Source organism: Azolla caroliniana, unplaced genomic scaffold (assembly GCF_043228905.1).
Source record: "Azolla caroliniana isolate FFs.n. ecotype wild unplaced genomic scaffold, voAzoCaro1.0.p SCAF_11, whole genome shotgun sequence".
In the NCBI taxonomy this organism is placed as follows: domain Eukaryota; kingdom Viridiplantae; phylum Streptophyta; class Polypodiopsida; order Salviniales; family Salviniaceae; genus Azolla; species Azolla caroliniana.
Window position 1 is genome coordinate 9,088,547 of NW_028230446.1, and position 18,986 is coordinate 9,107,532.

Genomic DNA, 18,986 nt, shown 5'->3' on the forward strand with positions numbered 1-18,986 from the left:
CATATTCCTGTCAGAAGCCCGAATCAAACATCTCTTTTAATCGAAATACCCATTTGCATAGAAGAGCATGTTGATTCTTCGACAATTTGACTAAGTCCCATGTCTGCTTGTGCCGAATGGAGTTCATTTCAAACTCCATTACCAAGTGCCAATTGTCCGAGTCGACACATGTTGGCGTTTCTTCGTACATCGTTGGCTCACTGGTGTCTGTGAAAAAGAGACTAGGAGAGTATCTCTGGTGGCAGAGACATTCATTCAGATCTTCGTGGTATGACAGAGCTTACGGGTTTGGATACGGTTGTACTAGGTACATCCATATTTCAGGTAGTCGGATGCGTTGAAGTCAACTAAGCTGAAGTTTCGACTCTCCCCCTTAGTATTGTTCTCAGTTGAATCGGGAATTGGAGGTTCAACTACCCATGGAGCCGACCTTGTATTTTGAGTTGGGCCATCAAGAAGAGTCGAAATGTCCGAAAAAGTAACCCTTCCAACTTCAATCGGCCTTTTGGCTAGCTTGTGCATCTCCGACTCGTTGAAAAAGACGTCTGAACTTTCAATTGGATGACTTGTCTGTTTTTCAGATCCCAAAGTCGGTAGCCAAAATTATTGTTAGGTCCATAGCTAAGGAAAATGCATTTTCGTGACCTCAACTCGAGTTTTCGGCGTTCATCCTTTGGCACAAGTGCGAATGCTTCACAATAAAAAATCCGCAGCTTTCTATAATCAGGTCGTTTGCCAGTCCAAAGCTCTTGCGGAATTTGAAGTCCGAGAGGCCTACTCGACGACATGTTGATGATGTGCACTACAATTAGTAGAGCCTCTGCCCATAAACCATAAAATAGTCATGCATGTTGCAACATGGCGACAATCCATTCATGAATTGTCTAATTCATTCTTTCCATCCGGAGGGACCCGCTTCCCAACAAACTCCCCCTTCACTTCGGTATGGGGTACGTATCCAATCCGACTCTTTGTCGTCACGAATTTAGCTTCTTAGCTGACAGCACCTTCGTCAACATGTCTGACCCGTTGTCGTTCATGTGGATCTTTACCGGTTGTCGTTCATGTCAAAAGGTGGATGACACTCTGGTTATTGCAATGGAGTCGGAATTCCTCTTCCCGAATTCCAAACTCTCCGATGAACTCCCTCATCCAAATTACTTCTTTGCTGGCTTCCATTGTGGCCATGTACTCGGCTTCCGTGGTCAACAGTGCCACGACATTCTACATCCTCAATTGCCACGAGATAACTGCCCCTGCATAAGTCATCACATATCCGGACGTGGATTGGTTGGTGTCCACATTAGCCGACATTTCTGAATCCATATAACCTTCCAATGTGGGGTTACCCGAGCCGAATCAGAGGCACACTCTCAAGGTGCCTCTCAGGTACCGAAGTATCCACTACACTGTAGCCCAATGCTCTCTTCCGGGATTGCTCATATATCGGATGACCACGCCGACTGCATATCCAATGTCAAACCTTGTCCACACCATTGCATACATTAGGCTTCCGATTGCCGAGGCATAAGGGACTTTTGACATCTCAGCCTTCTCGGTTTTCAATTTCGGACATAGTCCTTTGCTTAGCTTTCAGTTCGTCGACAGTGTTGAGCCGACTAGTTTCACACTTTCCATGCCGAATCTCTAGAGCACTTTTGTCACATACTTCTCTTGTGACAACCATAACAATTTCTTTGTTCGATCCCAAACAATGTGCATTCCTAGGATTTGTTTTGTCGGATCCATGTCTTTCATCAAGAACGACCTACTCAAGGCCTTCTTCAAGCTTCTGATTTTCTTCGAGTCTCGTCCAACAATCAGCATATCATCAACGTACAATAGGAGGATGAGAAAATCTCACGAATCCTTCTGGCCGGTACATATATATCTCTTCCTCCAAATCTCCATGAAGGAAGGCAGTCTTGACGTCCAGTTGTTCGACTTCGAGACCCATGTTGGGCGTTGTCGTGATGTTTTCAACACATAGTGTGAAACCACCCTTAAAAGAGAATAAAATAGTAGTCCAAATAAACTAATGTTGTTAAGTCAACTATAGTAATAAATGAAAGGATAAAAAGTTAGAAGCGGTTTTCAAAAGTAGACCAAAGTAAAGAAAAAGATGGGGAGAAAAAAAGAAGAAGCACGCGTGGATATGAGGAGCACATTAGAGAAAAAAGCTCGTAATTTCCTCGTCAGATGTCCAAATTAGAAAAGAAAAGATGCATAAGAAAGCTAACCCAAAGAGCTTTCCAATAATATATTGCATGTGAAATTTGGGGCTAGAAAACAGAAATAGTGAGGAAAAGAAAAGTCGACTCATATAGACAACCTTTTTTTTAGGGGAAAAAGGCAAGTAATCCTAAAGCTATAAATAAGAGCCTATTCTAGTGAAGAAGGGGGGGAGGGAGAAGGAACGCGAAAGCTCTACTCAAGTGGAAAGCGGAAGAAGAAGGATCAACAACATCGAGAGGCATCATCAACAAAGAAACTCCTTCTATACTCCACTCTCTTCTTTCCTCCACCTCTCTTTCCCCATTCATTTATAAACAATCCTTCATATTCGCATCCAACCCATTGTAACATGATTCTTATATTATAAAAGAATCTATTATATTGATATAAACTAATGTTTTCTTTCATCTACTTGTCTTACGTGTAAATCTTGATTGTGCTTATTTGTTATTGTCATTTATGCTTATTTGTTGTGTCTCTTGTGACAAGGGAGCATTTCGGGCTTGCCCATGCACCTCTCCTTTCACAAAGGCATTCAAACTTACGTGTCTTATATGTTATCGTCGTTTGTGCTTATTTGTTTGTGTGTCTTGTGACAAGGGAGCGTTTCGGGCTTGCCCATGCACCTCTCCTTTCACAAAGGCATTCAAACCTACGTGTCTTATATGTTATCGTCGTTTGTGCTTATTTTTGTGTGTGTCTTGTGACAAGGGAGCGTTTCGGGCTTGCCCATGCACCTCTCCTTTCACAAAGGAGTTCAAAATCGTGTCTTGCGTGTTGGTGTAAATTTTCCTTGTGTGTTCGTGCGACTTGTGGCAAGGGAGCGTTCGGGCTTGCCCATGCACCTCTCCTTTCACAAAGGTGTTCGAAATTGTGTCTCCCATTTTGTCTTCTAGGGGTGTACCACTAGGGTTTCATCTTCTTCTCTTATTCTTCTAGGGTCAAGGTTTGGTAGCCTCCCTTTCTCTTTTATCTTTTCCTTCTAGGGTTAGGGTTTGCGAGCTTCTTCTTTCTCCTCTTATTCTAGGGTTTCATCTTCTTCTCCTCTTCTTCTAGGGTTAGGGTTTGGTAGCCTCCCTTTCTCTTTCATCTTTTCCTTTTAGGGTTAGGGTTTGAGGGCTTCTTCTTTTCTCCTCAACATACTAGAGGACTTAGGTTTTTAGGGTTTATGAGTTTAGATTCTATTCTACTTCTTACTCAAGAGAGTTTAGGGCTTGGATTCCTACCACAATGGCTTCTTTGGCATCTTGGTGGCTGGTTGCGGAAGGGAGGTTGTAGTGGCACAAGGGCTACTCCGAATCGAGGCAACATAGCCATCAAAAGTAGTCGAGCTCCGAGCCCATTAGACTCGCCTTCGCTAGATTATTTTAGCCTTTGGTTGACTTATAACTGATTATTGTAATAACCACTGAAATTCTGGTGTCAAGCCTAACAATTGTAAAAAAATTAAAAACAAAAACCCTAACCTATATAAACAATTATGTATATTTCTCCATGTCTTTGTCTTAATCTCCCACTTCCTCAATACTTTTGTCGCCCCGGTCCAAGGCCCCGACGATCCCGTTCAAGTGACACACGCACGCGAAACTTTGCGACATTGGCGAACCCAACGTGAAAGACCGGTAGGGGAGGACAAAGACGGATGGCGAAGAGATTATGTTGAAGTTGATGGTTGATTTTGTGTGGGCAAGGCGCAATGAAGGAAAGAAAACAAAGGTTGACAACCTTTGGTCTCACCACATCACTTTTCTCTGGCACATGCTACAGGATGTGCGGTTTTGTGGGGGTGGATGTCGTGGTGTGGTGTGTGCAATGTGAGAAAAATCGAGATTCCATGCACATCTCATGAATTAATGTATAAATAATAATAATAATAATAATAAGTAACTTGTAGTAGTGTAGTGGTTAAGACTTGTAAGTATATGTAGAGAGGTGTAGAGTTTGAATCTCTCTTCTTACATTCCATTTTTGCGATAAAGGAAATAAATAAATAAAGCATATAATGTTAAAATAAGCTCCTCTTTCCTCTATAAGAGAGGAGGGATAGGGCTTATTGGGGGTCAATTTGGAGATCATAATCATCATCATCAATAATAAGAATATAATACTCTTCTTATTCTTCTTCTTGACATCTATCTTCTTCTCAAGTGTGACATTAGTTTCCTCGACTCCTACATACACATCGTCCTCTTTTCGACAATTTCGCGAACGTCCTCCTCGGTGGTCCTGCTCAAGCGAAGCACGCACGCACGCGCATCTTCGCGACAACGCGATGCTCAGCACTGTTCGGATTGACGTCATCTTTACGACCAAGGCAAATATTTCGTTGAAATTGACACCCTTCTTTTGTTGGAAACCTTTCACGACAATTCGTGCTTTGTATTTGGGTGGATTTCCGCCATCTCCCTGCTTTAGTTTGTATACCTACTTATTCTGTAGTGCCTTCTTCCCTTTCAACAACTTGGTCAATTCGTATGTGTGGTTCTCATGCAATGAATCCATCTCCTCGTGCATGACACTTACCCACTTTCGGTTGTGGGTATCATGTTTAGCTTCTTCAAAGCTTTTTGGCTCCCCCTCATCAGTTAGCAGTACACGCTCTTCATTCGGAAATCTTCAGGGAGGCCTTCCCTCTCGCAGGGGATATCTTCGGCCTCCATTCGGCACGCCCAGTTCTTCTTCAACTTCTTCGACTTCTTCGTCCAAGTCGAATTCGGTTCCTTGTTTGGCCGGTTCCCCTAGTTCTTCAGTCAGTTCTTGATTTTGCCGAGTATTAAATCGGCCAAGTGGCTCGGATTCGATTTCGATCGAATCGACTTCTACTCGATTCGGTAGTTGGAGACTTGTTCTCAATCTCCCAATCGACAATAGTCTTCTCTTCCACGAAGACGATGTCTTGGCTCCTAATCACCTTCTTCTCGGTTAAGTCTCATAGCCTATAGCCAAATTCATCATTGTCGTAGTTGAGAAATATGCATGGCCGAGATTTCGGATCCAACTTCCCCCTCTAATCCTTTGCAACGTGTACATAGGCAAGACAACCAAACACCCTTAAATATCGATATGAGATGTCTTTACCGCTCCACACCCTTTGTGGAATATCACTGTCCAATGGTATTGAGGGTGATCGATTGATCACATACGGTGTCATCATTAGTGCCTAAGCCTATAACGTCTTCGATAACTTTGCATGTGCAAGCATACTTTGAACCCTCACCATTATGGTCCAGTTCATTCTCTCGGTCAACCCGTTAAGTTCTTTTGTCTTCGACGCAATATACTAGAGCCGGATTCCCTGTGCTCAGCAATATTCTTCAAATGGTCCACGGTATTCTCCGCCATTGTCCGCTCAGACTACCTTCAATTTTTGGTTGGTTTCCCTCTCGGCCCTCGATTGGAACTCTTTGAAGACAGATAATACTTGATCCTTCGTCTTCAACACGGAATCCCACAACTTTCGGCTATAGTCGTCTATGAAGGTCACGAAATATTGTGATCCAACATGAAACTTTGTGTCCACGTAGCATACGTCTATATGCACGAGTTCCAACAACATTTTCTTCCTCATCGGGGGCCTCGATCGAAACGAGGTTCGGTTTTGTTTGCTGGCCAGGCAATCGGCACACTTATCCAAATGCACTTTCTTCATCTCCGACATGAGGTCTTTCCTAGCTAGCATCCTGCATTCCCTTTTGGCTCATGTGGCATAGCCTCTTATTATCATGGACACACTAAGCGCAGACTAAGACGGAGCACGGATGATGAGGCTATGATGGAGCGATGACGCGAGGAACAAGCATAAAGATAGAGATGAAGATCAAGGAGAGAGGATGGGCGAAATGGGAATACTAGATTGATATGTCCATGACTGGTGTTGTTCACCTTGAATTCCTTCAAGGTGAACTCAACTATTTATATTAAGTGGCATGCATACCTGTTGCACGCATGTGATACAATAGAGCATGTAGGCAGTAGGTACGCATGCATGTGCCAAGTGTTAATAATACAAGGGAGAAATTATGCACATGATGCTAGCTAAAACCTACAATGAGGAAGTATATACATGATTATATGCTAGATGTGTGGTTAACACGTAACACTCGATTACAACATGGTTATGTCAAGAGTTCGAATCTTGACATTATCCCCCCTCCAACGATGCCTTCCCAAATCGTTTGTTGACTTTAGGGGATATTGTTGATGAAAATCTTAGATCACCTCAAAAGTATTTTGTAAATCCTAGACAAGAGTAACCCTTCCACTAGACGAGGTATTTAACACCAACGGGCATGAGCGACCATGTGTGGTCCTCGCCTAGAACAGGAACACAAATATCAACGGGTGTGAGCGACCATGTGCAGTCCTCACGGGGAGCATGAACACCAAGGGTCACGAGTAACCATGTAGGGTCCTTGTCGGGAACTAGAACGGTCCTCGCTGAGAGTTGGAACACGAACACCAACAGGCGTGAGCAACCATGTTGTCCTCACCGAGAAATGGAACATGAACGAGTGAGCAACCATGTGGCCCTCACCGGGAACAGGAACACGAACGGGAGTAATCGACCATGTGTGGTCCTCACCGGGAACTAGAACATGAAGAACAACGGGCATGAGGAACCATGTCGGTCCTCACCGGGATCCGGAACACAAACAATAGTTGAAGTGAGTGACCATGTGTGGTTCTCACCGGAGACTGGAACATGAACACCAACGAGCATGAGAGACCATGTTGGCCCTCGCCGAGAGTTGGAACACGAACACCAACGGGCATGAACGACCATGTGTGGTCCTCACCGAGAACTGGAAAATGAGCCACAATGGGCATGAGAGACCATGTCGGTCCTCGCTGGGATGTGGAACATGAAAAATAACTAGAGTGAGTGACCATGTGTGGTCCTCACCGTGTTATACAGCTCGTACGGGGTAACACACCGAAGACTGGAACACGAACGGGAGTGAGCGACCATGCGGCCCTCACCGGGCACTAGAACACGAACGTGCATGATCGACCATGCGGCCCTCACCGGGAACTGGAACACGAACGTGCGTGAGCGACCATGCGGTCCTCACCGGGAACTGGAACACGAACGTGCGTGAGCGACCATGTGGCCCTCACCGGGAACTGGAACACGAACACCAACGGGAGTGAGCGGCGTTGTGCGGCCCTCACTGGGAACACGAACACAAACACAAATGGGAAAGAAACTAAAAAATAGAGACAATGATGAGGAGAACTAAAAGCCAATGAAAATTATGAGAAGAAACTAGGAGATAGAAACGACGAGGAAGATAGGAAATGAAGCGATGTTGATGATGCTACGGTGACGATGGTAACTCTAGAAGCAAGGGCGATGACGGAGACGAGTGATGCTTCTAGTTGGAAGGTGAACAAACTATCATGGACACACTAAGCGCAGACTAAGACGGAGCACGGATGATGAGGCTATGATGGAGCGATAACGCGAGGAACAAGCATAAAGATAGAGATGAAGATCAAGGAGAGAGGATGGGCGAAATGGGAATACTAGATTGATATGTCCATGACTGGCGTTGTTCACCTTGAATTCCTTCAAGGTGAACTCAACTATTTATATTAAGTGGCATGCATATTGACACACCAAGCGCGAACTAAGACGGAGCGCGGATGATGAGGCTATGACGGAGCGATGACGCGAGGAACAAGAGCATAAAGATAGAGATGAAGATCAAGGAGAGAGGATGGGCGAAATGGGAATACTAGATTGATATGTCCATGACTGGCGTTGTTCACCTTGAATTCCTTCAAGGTGAACTCAACTATTTATATTAAGTGGCATGCATACCTGTTGCACGCATGTGATACAATAGAGCATGTAGGCAGTAGGTACGCATGCATGTGCCAAGTGTTAATAATACAAGGGAGAAATTATGCACATGATGCTAGCTAAAACCTACAATGAGGAAGTATATACATGATTATATGCTAGATGTGTGGTTAACACGTAACACTCGATTACAACATGGTTATGTCAAGAGTTCGAATCTTGACACTTATGCCACAACTCACCGGCTATGGCGGCTGCCACGTTTACCTCGTTTCGGCATAAACGAGCATTCATTATATACAATGTGTTGGTTTTTCGGGCCCGAGTCACGATCATGCTCCCTTTGCAGAACTTCATGACGCCATTCCGGATGCTACCCATGCAGCCTTCATCATCCAACCGACCAATTGATATCAAGTTCAGTTGAACTTCCAGAACGTGTCGAACATCTCTCAACACTAGTTTGCATCCGGTCTATGTCATCAGACAAACATCTCCAATGCCGACGATTCAACATGCACCTTCATTCCCCATTTTTACAAGACCGTGGTCTCCAGCCTTGTATGATGAGAAGCACTTTCGGTCGGGGGTTAGATGAAACGATGCACGCGAATCGACCACCCACGTCGATTCTTCGTCAACAAGATTGACCTCATTTTGATCACTAATGAACAACAACTCCTCTTCAGTCGCGACGATTGATGAGGTGTTCTTTCTGTATGGTATTTTCTTTAGCTCCACCATCAGCTCCCCCTTTCTCCTTTCGAAAGTGTCGGCAATTCTTTTGGAAGTGCCCCGACTTCCCACAATAGAAGCACATGGGCCTTCCCCTCAACTTCGACCTTGTCCCCGACTTATCTTGATTATGGGGACTTCAATTTCAGCCTCTTCCTTGATTCGTGTCACTTTTTGTGACGAGGGCCTTCAGGTTGGCAGTGGACTCTCGGTCCTTTCAATAAGCTTCGTCAATAGTTGGTTTGAGTCGGGTTATTGCCCTTAGTTGGTCGGGGTATTGCCCCAAGTCAGTTGGGCTACTACCTTTAGTTGGTTGGGCTATTGTAGTGAGAGACTCAATAAGGTTACGGAAATAAGTCGGGCTACCTGTTGGGTTGGGGATCGTCTTTTAGTGAGAAAGATATGCAAAAATGCACATCTCGGAATAGAAAACAACAGCTAGACAAAATATGCACAACACACTGGTTTTATGTGGGAACCCTAAACAGGAAAACCACGGGAACAGAGATCCACTATACAACAGAGAATACAAGAAAACAATTACAACTCTCTCTGAAACTTAGAGGATAACCATAAAGGGTTCTTGGCGAGTTCACCGAACTCTGCCGCCGCTCTCACTCTCACTCTAAGACTCTCTACGAAGCACTTCGTTGTGTTCTACACTTTCTATTCTACACATCATAATGTTTGCCCTAGGTGTATTTATTCTCATACACAGTATGGGCTATTTACAAATATGACAGTTATTATTATTATTATCTAAGAATAATAATCGTTAATTTGTCGATTGATTGACTAGTCGATTTGACTAGCCGACTTCCAGTCAGCCTTGTCGTCGACCATCCGGTAGGCCTGACTAGTCGGTCTTGTCCTCGACCCGGATCATCTACTGTCGACTCTTTCATGTCTTCGACTTGTCAGCTCCTCCCACAGGAGGGACATATTCCTAACACTATCGGAGGTGTATTTTATAATGATGCACTTTTTTAGATAAAGATATGGCAGTGCAAATCCCTCAGAAACGTACACTTCACCGTCCATGGCCGTGATTCCATCGCTAAGCCTCTTTATGACTTTGATGATAGATAGCAAATAGACACGAGGCATGCATTTACATACATACTATGCATAAATATTTACATATTTACATATATGTACAATACATATACGATATAGGTACTGGTAGGTAGGTCATACACATTATTATTATCCCCGAGAGGGAGGAGGAAGCAGGAAGGAGAGAGGAGCGAACATACTACATACATAGTACATACTACTGTATCACTATGTATACATAACAAATGTATTGTACACATTGACATACATACATACATACATACATCATCAGGCTCAGGCTCAGGCTCAGGCTTAGGGTTTTAGACAGACAGACAGACAGACACGTTAGAAAGCAGTGAGGCAGAGCGAGAGAGCGAGAGAAAGAGAGAGAGGGAGCAGGATGGGGAAGAGCAAGACCACAGGGAAGCACAGGTTGGATCGGTTCTACCATCTCGCCAAAGAGCAGGGGTATCGTTCTCGAGCCGCCTTCAAGCTTGTGCAGCTGGACTCCAAGTTCCGTGTGCTGGCGTCTGCTCGCTCCGTGCTTGACCTTTGCGCCGCCCCAGGTGGATGGATGCAGGTAGCCTACAAACACATGCCCGTCGGCAGCCTCATTGTCGGCATCGACCTCGTGCCCATCCGCCCCATTCGCGGTGCCCTATCCTTACAGGAGGACATCACAACCCCTAAGTGTAAGTCATCCATTCGTAAACTTCTCAAGGAACGCGGCCACACGATGTTCGATGTTGTTCTCCATGATGGTTCTCCCAATGTTGGTGGTGCTTGGTCTAAGGAAGCCACCTCTCAGGCCTCCCTTGTGCTTGATTCCCTGCGCCTTGCTACTGAGTTCTTGGCCCCAAAAGGCACTTTTATTACCAAGGTTAGTGACTTCATTTGCTCCTCGTTTTGCTCTTTCTCGCCTTTTTTCTCTGGTGGTCAAATCAATGAATATGCTTATATCAAATGTTGTGAAATTGGATGAATCGATAAATTTAATGAAGATTCCACTTTTTTTTTCACCAAGCTTAGAGCTTTGTTTATTTCCTCCTAAAATTCATCCTTTTTTTTGTGGTAAAGTCAATGAATATGCTTATATCAAATGTTGTGAAATTGGATGAATCGATAAATTTAATGAAGATTCCACTTTTTTTGTACCAAGCGTAGATCTTTGTTTATTTGCTCTTAAAATTCATCCTTCTTTTTGTGGTAAAGTCAACCGCCATATGAACAAGGCTTTGAAATCGGATCCACTTGAGATGTTGGTGAGGTTGATGGGTGCCATATCAATGAAGATGAACGTTTTCTAATTAATAAGTATGTAACACTTGGATGAATGGCATATGAGTGAGTATCAATGTGATGATTGGAGGAATTAAACATTGATGTTAAAGTCCTGTAGAGGCAAGGTTCTATAAGCTCAAGGTGCATACAATTTACACATATCTATTATGATAACGTCTTGTGCTCTATCTTTGTATAAATCTCTTTGCGGAATAGAAATGATTTTTTGCAACCCTTGATTTTATCTTGACATTTTCGTTTTCATTTTAAAGACATAACCATCACCTTTTATTGGGAAAAGTTGGAACTAGCAAGCTTTGAATGTGTAAATTAATGGAGCTGTTGGGCAGAGTTGTCTGGAACAAACAAACCTTGGTTGCGAATTCTCAAGAAAATAAATATTGTTTTCCTTGTGACAATTTTAGGTGTTTCGGTCTCAAGATTATAATTCCTTGCTGTATGCTTTCAAGCAGGTTAGTGAATATTTCTGTCTTTCGTTAAAAATAGACACTATGTGAAAGACATTGTTAGAATTAATAATGCATGCTTTAAATGTCAGCTCTTTGAGAAAGTAGAGGTGACAAAACCTGTAGCCAGTCGATCCACATCAGCTGAAATCTATGTGGTCTGTTTGCGGTATCGTGCTCCTGCCAAAATTGATCCTCGTCTCTTGGATGTTAAACATCTCTTTCAAGAAATTGTAGAGCCTCCGAAGGTAAGTTTGTAACATTTCATTAAATATGCTAGATTGCATGTGAGGCTTAGGGGATTGTATTAATATTCTTTTGTAGGTGGTTGATGTATTGAGAGGCACCAAGCAGAAGCGTCATCGTGAAGGGTTAGTATTTCTTTTCTAATTCTGGGGTATTCCAAAAACTTTAATCCATGGATGACTGTTGTCTATAAATTTTGTTCTTTCAAAAATATCAATCCATGGAAAAAATGCAGCTATGAAGAAGGGAATACGACACTCCGAAAAGAAGCTCTAGCCTCAGATTTTATATGGACTGAGAAGCCTTTGGAATTATTGGGAACAATTACTTCAATAGGATTCAATAATCCTGGTTGTGCCACCATAAAAGATCATGAGCTTACAACAGATGAAGTATGCCCATTGTTCAGACTTTTACTTTCTGGTTTACCATATACAATCCTCTGTATTTTGGTTTTGAATTCTTATGTTCATATTCCAGGTAAAATTGCTATGCGAAGATCTTCGGGTTTTGGGAAAACAGGACTTCAAGCATCTCCTCAAGTAGGTCTTTTTACTCTCTATAGAAATGCCTATTTGTTCAGGATTTCTCATACTTGCATGTGATGGCTATATACTATTTCTTGTTTCAGGTGGAGGTTAGCTATCCGGAAAGACCTCTCTGAGAAGCGAAGTGCAGCATCTCAGAAAGAAGAGTCAGGGGAGGATTTACCAGCTAAAGATGAAGATGAGGATATTTTAAATGAAATGTCTGAGCTTAAAGACATTATGGATGCAAAGAAAAAGAGAGAGAAGAAAGCAACTGCAAAGCGAAAAGCAAAGGTTTGTATGCTTGTTTGTTTTACATATTGCATATCTTTCTCTATTTGACTCTTCGTCTCCTCTCTCTCACACACAGACTGAGCATGTATTCCATTTGCTTTTTTACCATTTTATTTGACCTGCCATGGCCACCCATGCGAAAGTTGATAATTCTGTATTTGTTGAACAGGCCATCTAAATGTATTTGAATTATGGATTTTATTTCGATTGATCTCCTTGATTTGCTCATTGCCTCATTTTAATTAATTATCCTTATCTTCTTTTTTGGCTTGTTTTTCTCTATTTCTACCAAAGCTTCTTCTGATTTTCATCATTCATTTCTCCTATTTCTCATTAATGGATAGAATTTCATAATTTCTTTTTATTTTTATTTTCAAGGTTCTTTTACCATTTCTTTACCCATTTGTGTTTATATTAATGCTTTTATATTTTGATTTGTTCGTAAATTATGGCCAAGTACATACAAGGTTACACATGATTGTAGTTTCTTCCATTTTACAAATTCATTCGTTTAATTTTATCTTGTTTCTTCATCAATTTGCATATTCTCTTTGATGATCAGACTATATATGGATGTCTTGATTCTGATATTTAACAGGCAAAAACTCGTAGCGCAACAGGAATGCAAGTTGATGTCATGGAGGATGGTTATTCAGAAGGGGGATTGTTTTCTTTAACATCTATCAAGGTATATTTATTCAGAAGCTTTCTGCCTCAATACATTTCATTTTTTTCTTGCTAATTCCTATCTAGAACTTCCAACATGTGCACTCATGATTCCATGAACGCAAATGTGAAATAATTGTTACCTTGGTATATAAGCATCCCTATAACAACTACGAGGTAATTGTAATATTAGTATAAAGGTAAAAAATCAATACTGCAATTGAATGAAGTTTGGCGTTTTTTATTTTAATAGTCTCTTTATTGACTCAAATAGTTTTGAGAACTGTATAGAAAGTTTGAGGGAAAGGTAGATGCATAGGAACCAGTGAGCAGGTATATTTTGAAAATGGTGAAATAGAATTTTGATCCCAAAGAATTGGAGGAATTGCAAGCTCTACATTAATGAAGGGGTGGAGGGGGAATTAGATGAGGATGTGAACTTGTATGGTTCTGGCAATTAAATGAATAAATATGTTGAATAGTTTAGATCACATCCTTAGCCATGATGAGTGAAGAGAGGAGAAGAAAGAAGGAGAAGCAGACGTGGATGGAGAGGGAGTTATTGTTGGAGTCTTTTTGTGAATATAAAGAAATGCCATTTGCAGATACAGTCGAAATGGCTTTGTGTCTTTAGCTGTGGGAAAATGCATTTTTGTGCAACCATGGGTAGCCAGGAACACTGACATGAAGAAAACATGGCGAGCACGAACAATTTCATTATCCTTGTGATTGTATGTGATTGGACATGTAAGCATAGTTGTTAAAAAATGTGTATTTTATGTATAGAATACGTTTTAGAATGCTCTGAAGTATTTAACACATATTCCACATTTTAGAATTGCCATTTCAAAATATTCCATGTATTCCATGTCTTCTAATTCTATGTACTCTACGTCTTCTATGTATTTAGCAGGGATTTTATGGTTCCTAAAAGTAAAGAAAGTCATGCTTTGGCCAAAAAACAATTGAGATGCAATACTAATATAACAAGTATTATGTGTTTCCTGAAAGTAAAGAGAAGTATAAAATGATTATGCTTTGGCCAAAAAACAAATGTAGATGCAATACAAATATAAGAAGCAAGGATTTTCTCTTAAACCTTATTTTTGACTTTCCTGAAAAAATTATACATGTTACACCTAAGTATTTGATGTATTTTACGTATTTTATCATTGGAATATGTATTCTAAGTGTGTTAAAAAGAGGTAGAATACCTTTTAGGTATCTAGCATACATATTGTATGTGTATTGTATGCTAAGTTTTTCTTACAACTATGAGGTAGAATACTTCTTAAATACTTAGTATACGTATTATACATGTATTGTATGTTAAGTATTTTTTACAACTATGATTGGAAGTTAACAGTTGTGGGATAACTCCCATGTAAGCTTATTGGATGAAGATATTCTAAAAAATAGATGTGCTGCGGGTTGTTGTCATGACATTTTAAGGAAAAAGAGGATCTGGGCCTAATTCTATCTTATGCTTGCACACTGGTTCTATCACTTGGAGAGCTGTTTTCTGGTTTCAGCATGAACTGGGTGTGCATTTATTTTATGAGATGGGCTTTATCAGACCTGCTCTTTACCTTCACGACTACATGATGCTCTTAGAGGCATTCTTGATATACCACCTTCTGAGGAGACTCTTACATCATATCCATGCTACATTTGCCACAGTTTCTACTATTAGTTTATAATGTATTTGGAAGAGTCATTGCTGCTATATTCCTGATGGTGAAACACTATTGAGGAGCTGGTGGTATTCTGCATCTGAATCATCCAGAGCAACAGGGACAGAAGATAGGATTTCAATCGCTTCTTGTGGGCTTTGATTAGTTACTTAAAGACATTGTTTGATATTACCCCAGGAGTGGCAGGTTCTCTGCTTCTTTAGGCATTGAATGAGATACTATTTACCTCTAGAGTAATTGTATATATGTCATCTTTACAGCGATCAGAATTAGACCACTTAATTCTGTTCATCTAATATAAAACCCTGCTATACAGTACAGTAGCAATGAAAAAGAGAACCTTAGTTGTAAATGGGTAGTTCAAATTTCTGAGATAATGATCTGCAATTTAGACTTGTTTTTCTGTTGTTAGGGTTATTATCTATATTTCGAACACTTTAAGTTTCTTTTAATGTATACAATTGTTTAAGGATTCATATTTCCTCTTCTTTGGAAGGCAATGACTGGTTATTATCTATATTTCGAACACTTTAAGTTTCTTTTAATGTATACAATTGTTTAAGGATTCATGTTTCCTCTTCTTTGGAAGGCAATGACTGGTTATTATCTATATTTCGAACACTTTAAGTTTCTTTTAATGTATACAATTGTTTAAGGATTCATATTTCCTCTTCTTTGGAAGGCAATGACTTTGGTTTCTTTGCCTTCGTCATTCCCTTATCTAATGTTGTCTTCAAACCCATCTTTACTTAATCAAAGAACTTCTAGTGTCTTAGGATTTTATAATCTTGTGGTTCTTCAGGATGCTTTCATGTGTAGGTTTAACTCATTATAAACTTTACTTAACCTTGTTTAAAGTTACGTCAAAATTGAGAGTAGGATCTCTCTCTTTATCTTTGTATATGACGTGAAGGTCCAGGTATGCTATGGCTTTATGATATGTTGATTTTGATGGAATATCTGCATGCAGGGGAAGAAGGATTTAGAAGCAGTTGAGTCTGCATCTTCAGACGATGGGGACAGTGAGACTGAATTCCTGAATAGAGTAAACATGCCAGTGAAGGATGTGATGGATGGTGATGAGGATCTTGACTCTGATGATGAAAAACAGAAGTATGATGCAGAGCTGGATGATTACTTAGAGCGTGCATATCAGAAATACCGGAAGACAACAGATGGAAGTACAAAACGTAGAAAAAGGGCAAGGCTTGCTAATGCTGATAAAGATCTGTGGCAGGTATGTGATCGAGGCTCAGTTTGATCTTTGACGAGCTTTTCTGGATGTGCTTTGTAAATTTCCCGTTTTTTCATATATTTCAGTCTACAGAGACACTGGAAAGTGGTAAAGGAGAGAATTCAGGCAGTGATGAAGATGTGAAAATTGATGATTTAGCAAACCCTCTGATTGTACCCTTGGCTGATGACGAACAACTCTCAAGGGAGCAGATTGCAAAACAGTGGTTCAGTCAAGATGTTTTCACAGAATTTGATGCGGCTGATGTAAACCTCGAAGATGGGAATTACAGAAAGAAACCTAAGAAGGCAGGTTCAGAAGCTGCAGAAAATATTTCCATCACCCAAAAAAAATCATCAGATGATAAGTCTGTGACATCTGCACATTTGGAAACTACTGATTTTGAAGTGGTTCCTGTTGAGGAAAGTGAATCTGACTCAAGCTCGGATGATGATGATTATGACACAGATTCAAAGGCTGAGATCTTAGCATATGCCAAAAAGATGCTTCGTAAGAAGGATAGAGAGGATATATTGGATGATGGGTATAACAGGTATACGTTCAATGATGTTGGTCTTCCGGACTGGTTTGCTGATGATGAGAGGAAGTTTTGCAAACCCATCAAGCCGATCACTAAGGATGAGATTGAAGCAACGAAAGCCCAGTTCCGAGCCATCAACACACGTCCATTGAAGAAAGTAGCAGAAGCAAAGGCAAGGAAAAAGCGCAGGGCTTTAAAGAAACTGGAAAGCATTAAACCAAAGGTGAATGCGATTGCTGATCAGCCTGATATATCTGCACACTCTAAGAAGAAAATGATGGACAGACTATACAAGAAAGCTACAGCTAGCACCAGAGTGAAAAAGGAGCTGGTGGTTGCAAAGAAGGGAATGGGCAAGAAGGGTGTAGGACAAAAAGGTAAAAGTGTAGTGGATCGTCGGATGAAGAAAGACAAAAGATCACATGGATCAGGGAAACCTGGTAGGAAGGGTAAGCCTGCTGGTGGAAGCAAAAATATGAGGTCGAAATCCTCCTCCAGTCAGGGTAAAAGGAGGGGTGGCAAACAAGGGAAGGGAAGGGCAATGTGAAATTCATAATTAACTTATGTTTTCATATTGAACCACTCTATGTTCAATTTTCTATTTCATGAGGCTCAAATTCTCCTTCTCTTTTGAGACGTTCTTTAAATACCTGAAAATTTTTATGTGGGTAAAAAGTTTTGTTTTTGCTCCAAGTCTTAGCTGACAATGATGGTTCTGTTTTTTGAGTGTACACATAATACTATTCTTTGAAACTGTGACACATGTATTGTATTTGGTGAACATCTCACCTCATTATAATCAATTTCTGGAATAGGTTGTGTAATGTTTTTCTTTTGGACATGTTATGGTCAAGGAAAATGATATTGAGCCAGGTTTATTTTATTACTTTTGAGAACAAGGTAATCATTTAATCATGTCGGAAGGGTTTTTGGTTTCTATTTTCACCTGTGTTTCCTTTATTTTGCCAAACGGAAACAAATCTCCTTTACAAAATCAATTTGGTCAGGCATCTTCAAGGTCTACTCATCAGTGTGTTGTTGAGGCTAAATGTCCTTTACTTATCGAGTCAGTTGCGTAGTCATCATAACTGAAAGACCCAATCATCATGGGAGGAATTTTGTGTAATATTTACATATGGAACTTTCTTGTATTATGTTGCTGTAAACTCTTTTAGATTTTTAGCTCAAGCATATTTGGCAAACAATTCTCGATCAATATTTGCCTCAACTTCTAAAAAGCTAGTGTAAACTATTTACTCTGCTCAAACTCTATCGGTCTCTTACCAACTTCACTTCAATGCAACTTTAATTTTTTTGATAAACTAAATGGACATAAAACAATCGTGTAGTACCCAAGTGATTAGAGAAAATGCAAATCTCAACCCCCAATTATTAACTAAAACCTTAACAACTAAAGGCATACATCTCACAAACTTAGTAGGCCTACTTTCTAGGCCTGCCTCTGCTAATATCATAGACTTATAAATTTAATTGAGTTGAGCTTTCCTTCCTTGATGAAGAACAAAATTCCACAATAAAATATATGATATCCTTGTATTCAAAATAAAAGGAAAGCCCTTGTCTTCTTGGCATTGAATTCACGTCCTCAAATTGGTATTGTGGGGCTATTTTGATTCATATAAACAAATCAATGTGCCATGACTTCCTTGGTTAAAGTATTCTTGATACTTGGAATAATTCATTGCATTTCTTGAATACAAGAGTTTGCCTTCGATGGCCTAATCACATGAAGGTTGATGCCATCTCATTGCAATTGTCATATTTGCTTATTAGGTGGCGGTTTGAGGTCCGAAAGTATGATGAGATCAACTTCGCTCTATGGCAAAATTAAATCTGCAACATTTCGATTCAAAAGTGGTAGAGGAAGCCAATTGACAAGAAGATACTTGTAAACAGGCTCAAAGAAGATCAACTTGAAACATTGATGATTTACTTGCATCACATCTATTTCTTAGTTTTGTATTGTGAAAGGTCTAAGGTGTGGGAGAAGTTGTTGACATAAACGAGATGATTCATGAGTGATGTTTATTTGATGCAAAGGTTGTATGAGATTAAGATGAAGGAACCTGATTTAGACATTGCATACAATAACAAGCTTGAAAAGATGGTATAGTTGAAGGTGCTAAAGATGAACTTGGGGCTAGAGATGTACGTCTTAATGTAGTGCACATTCTCCAATTTGT

General features: G+C 40.6%; 1 protein-coding gene across 1 annotated transcript; it reads left to right on the forward strand.

Annotated features, from left to right (window-relative positions):
- Window positions 1-10,185: 10,185 nt before the first annotated feature.
- Window positions 10,186-17,621, forward strand: LOC147857707 (FtsJ-like methyltransferase family protein). The gene is made up of 10 exons (XM_087327183.1): window positions 10,186-10,712; window positions 11,539-11,586; window positions 11,673-11,828; window positions 11,905-11,951; window positions 12,062-12,218; window positions 12,307-12,368; window positions 12,458-12,647; window positions 13,246-13,335; window positions 15,978-16,244; window positions 16,328-17,621. The coding sequence occupies exons 1-10, from the start codon at window positions 10,233-10,235 to the stop codon at window positions 17,327-17,329; spliced, it is 2,499 nt and encodes an 832-aa protein (XP_087183309.1). The 5' UTR covers window positions 10,186-10,232; the 3' UTR covers window positions 17,330-17,621.
- The last annotated feature ends 1,365 nt before the right edge of the window (window positions 17,622-18,986 follow it).

What these genes read in the sequence shown, in the direction of transcription:
- LOC147857707 (XM_087327183.1), top strand. Translation starts at nt 10,233, where the DNA reads ATGGGGAAGAGCAAGACCACAGGGAAGCACAGGTTGGATCGGTTCTAC. An exon ending in AAATTGTAGAGCCTCCGAAG is followed by an intron (nt 11,829 to 11,904) that starts GTAAGTTTGTAA and finishes ATTCTTTTGTAG; the next exon opens with GTGGTTGATGTATTGAGAGG. An exon ending in TTTCTTTAACATCTATCAAG is followed by an intron (nt 13,336 to 15,977) that starts GTATATTTATTC and finishes ATCTGCATGCAG; the next exon opens with GGGAAGAAGGATTTAGAAGC.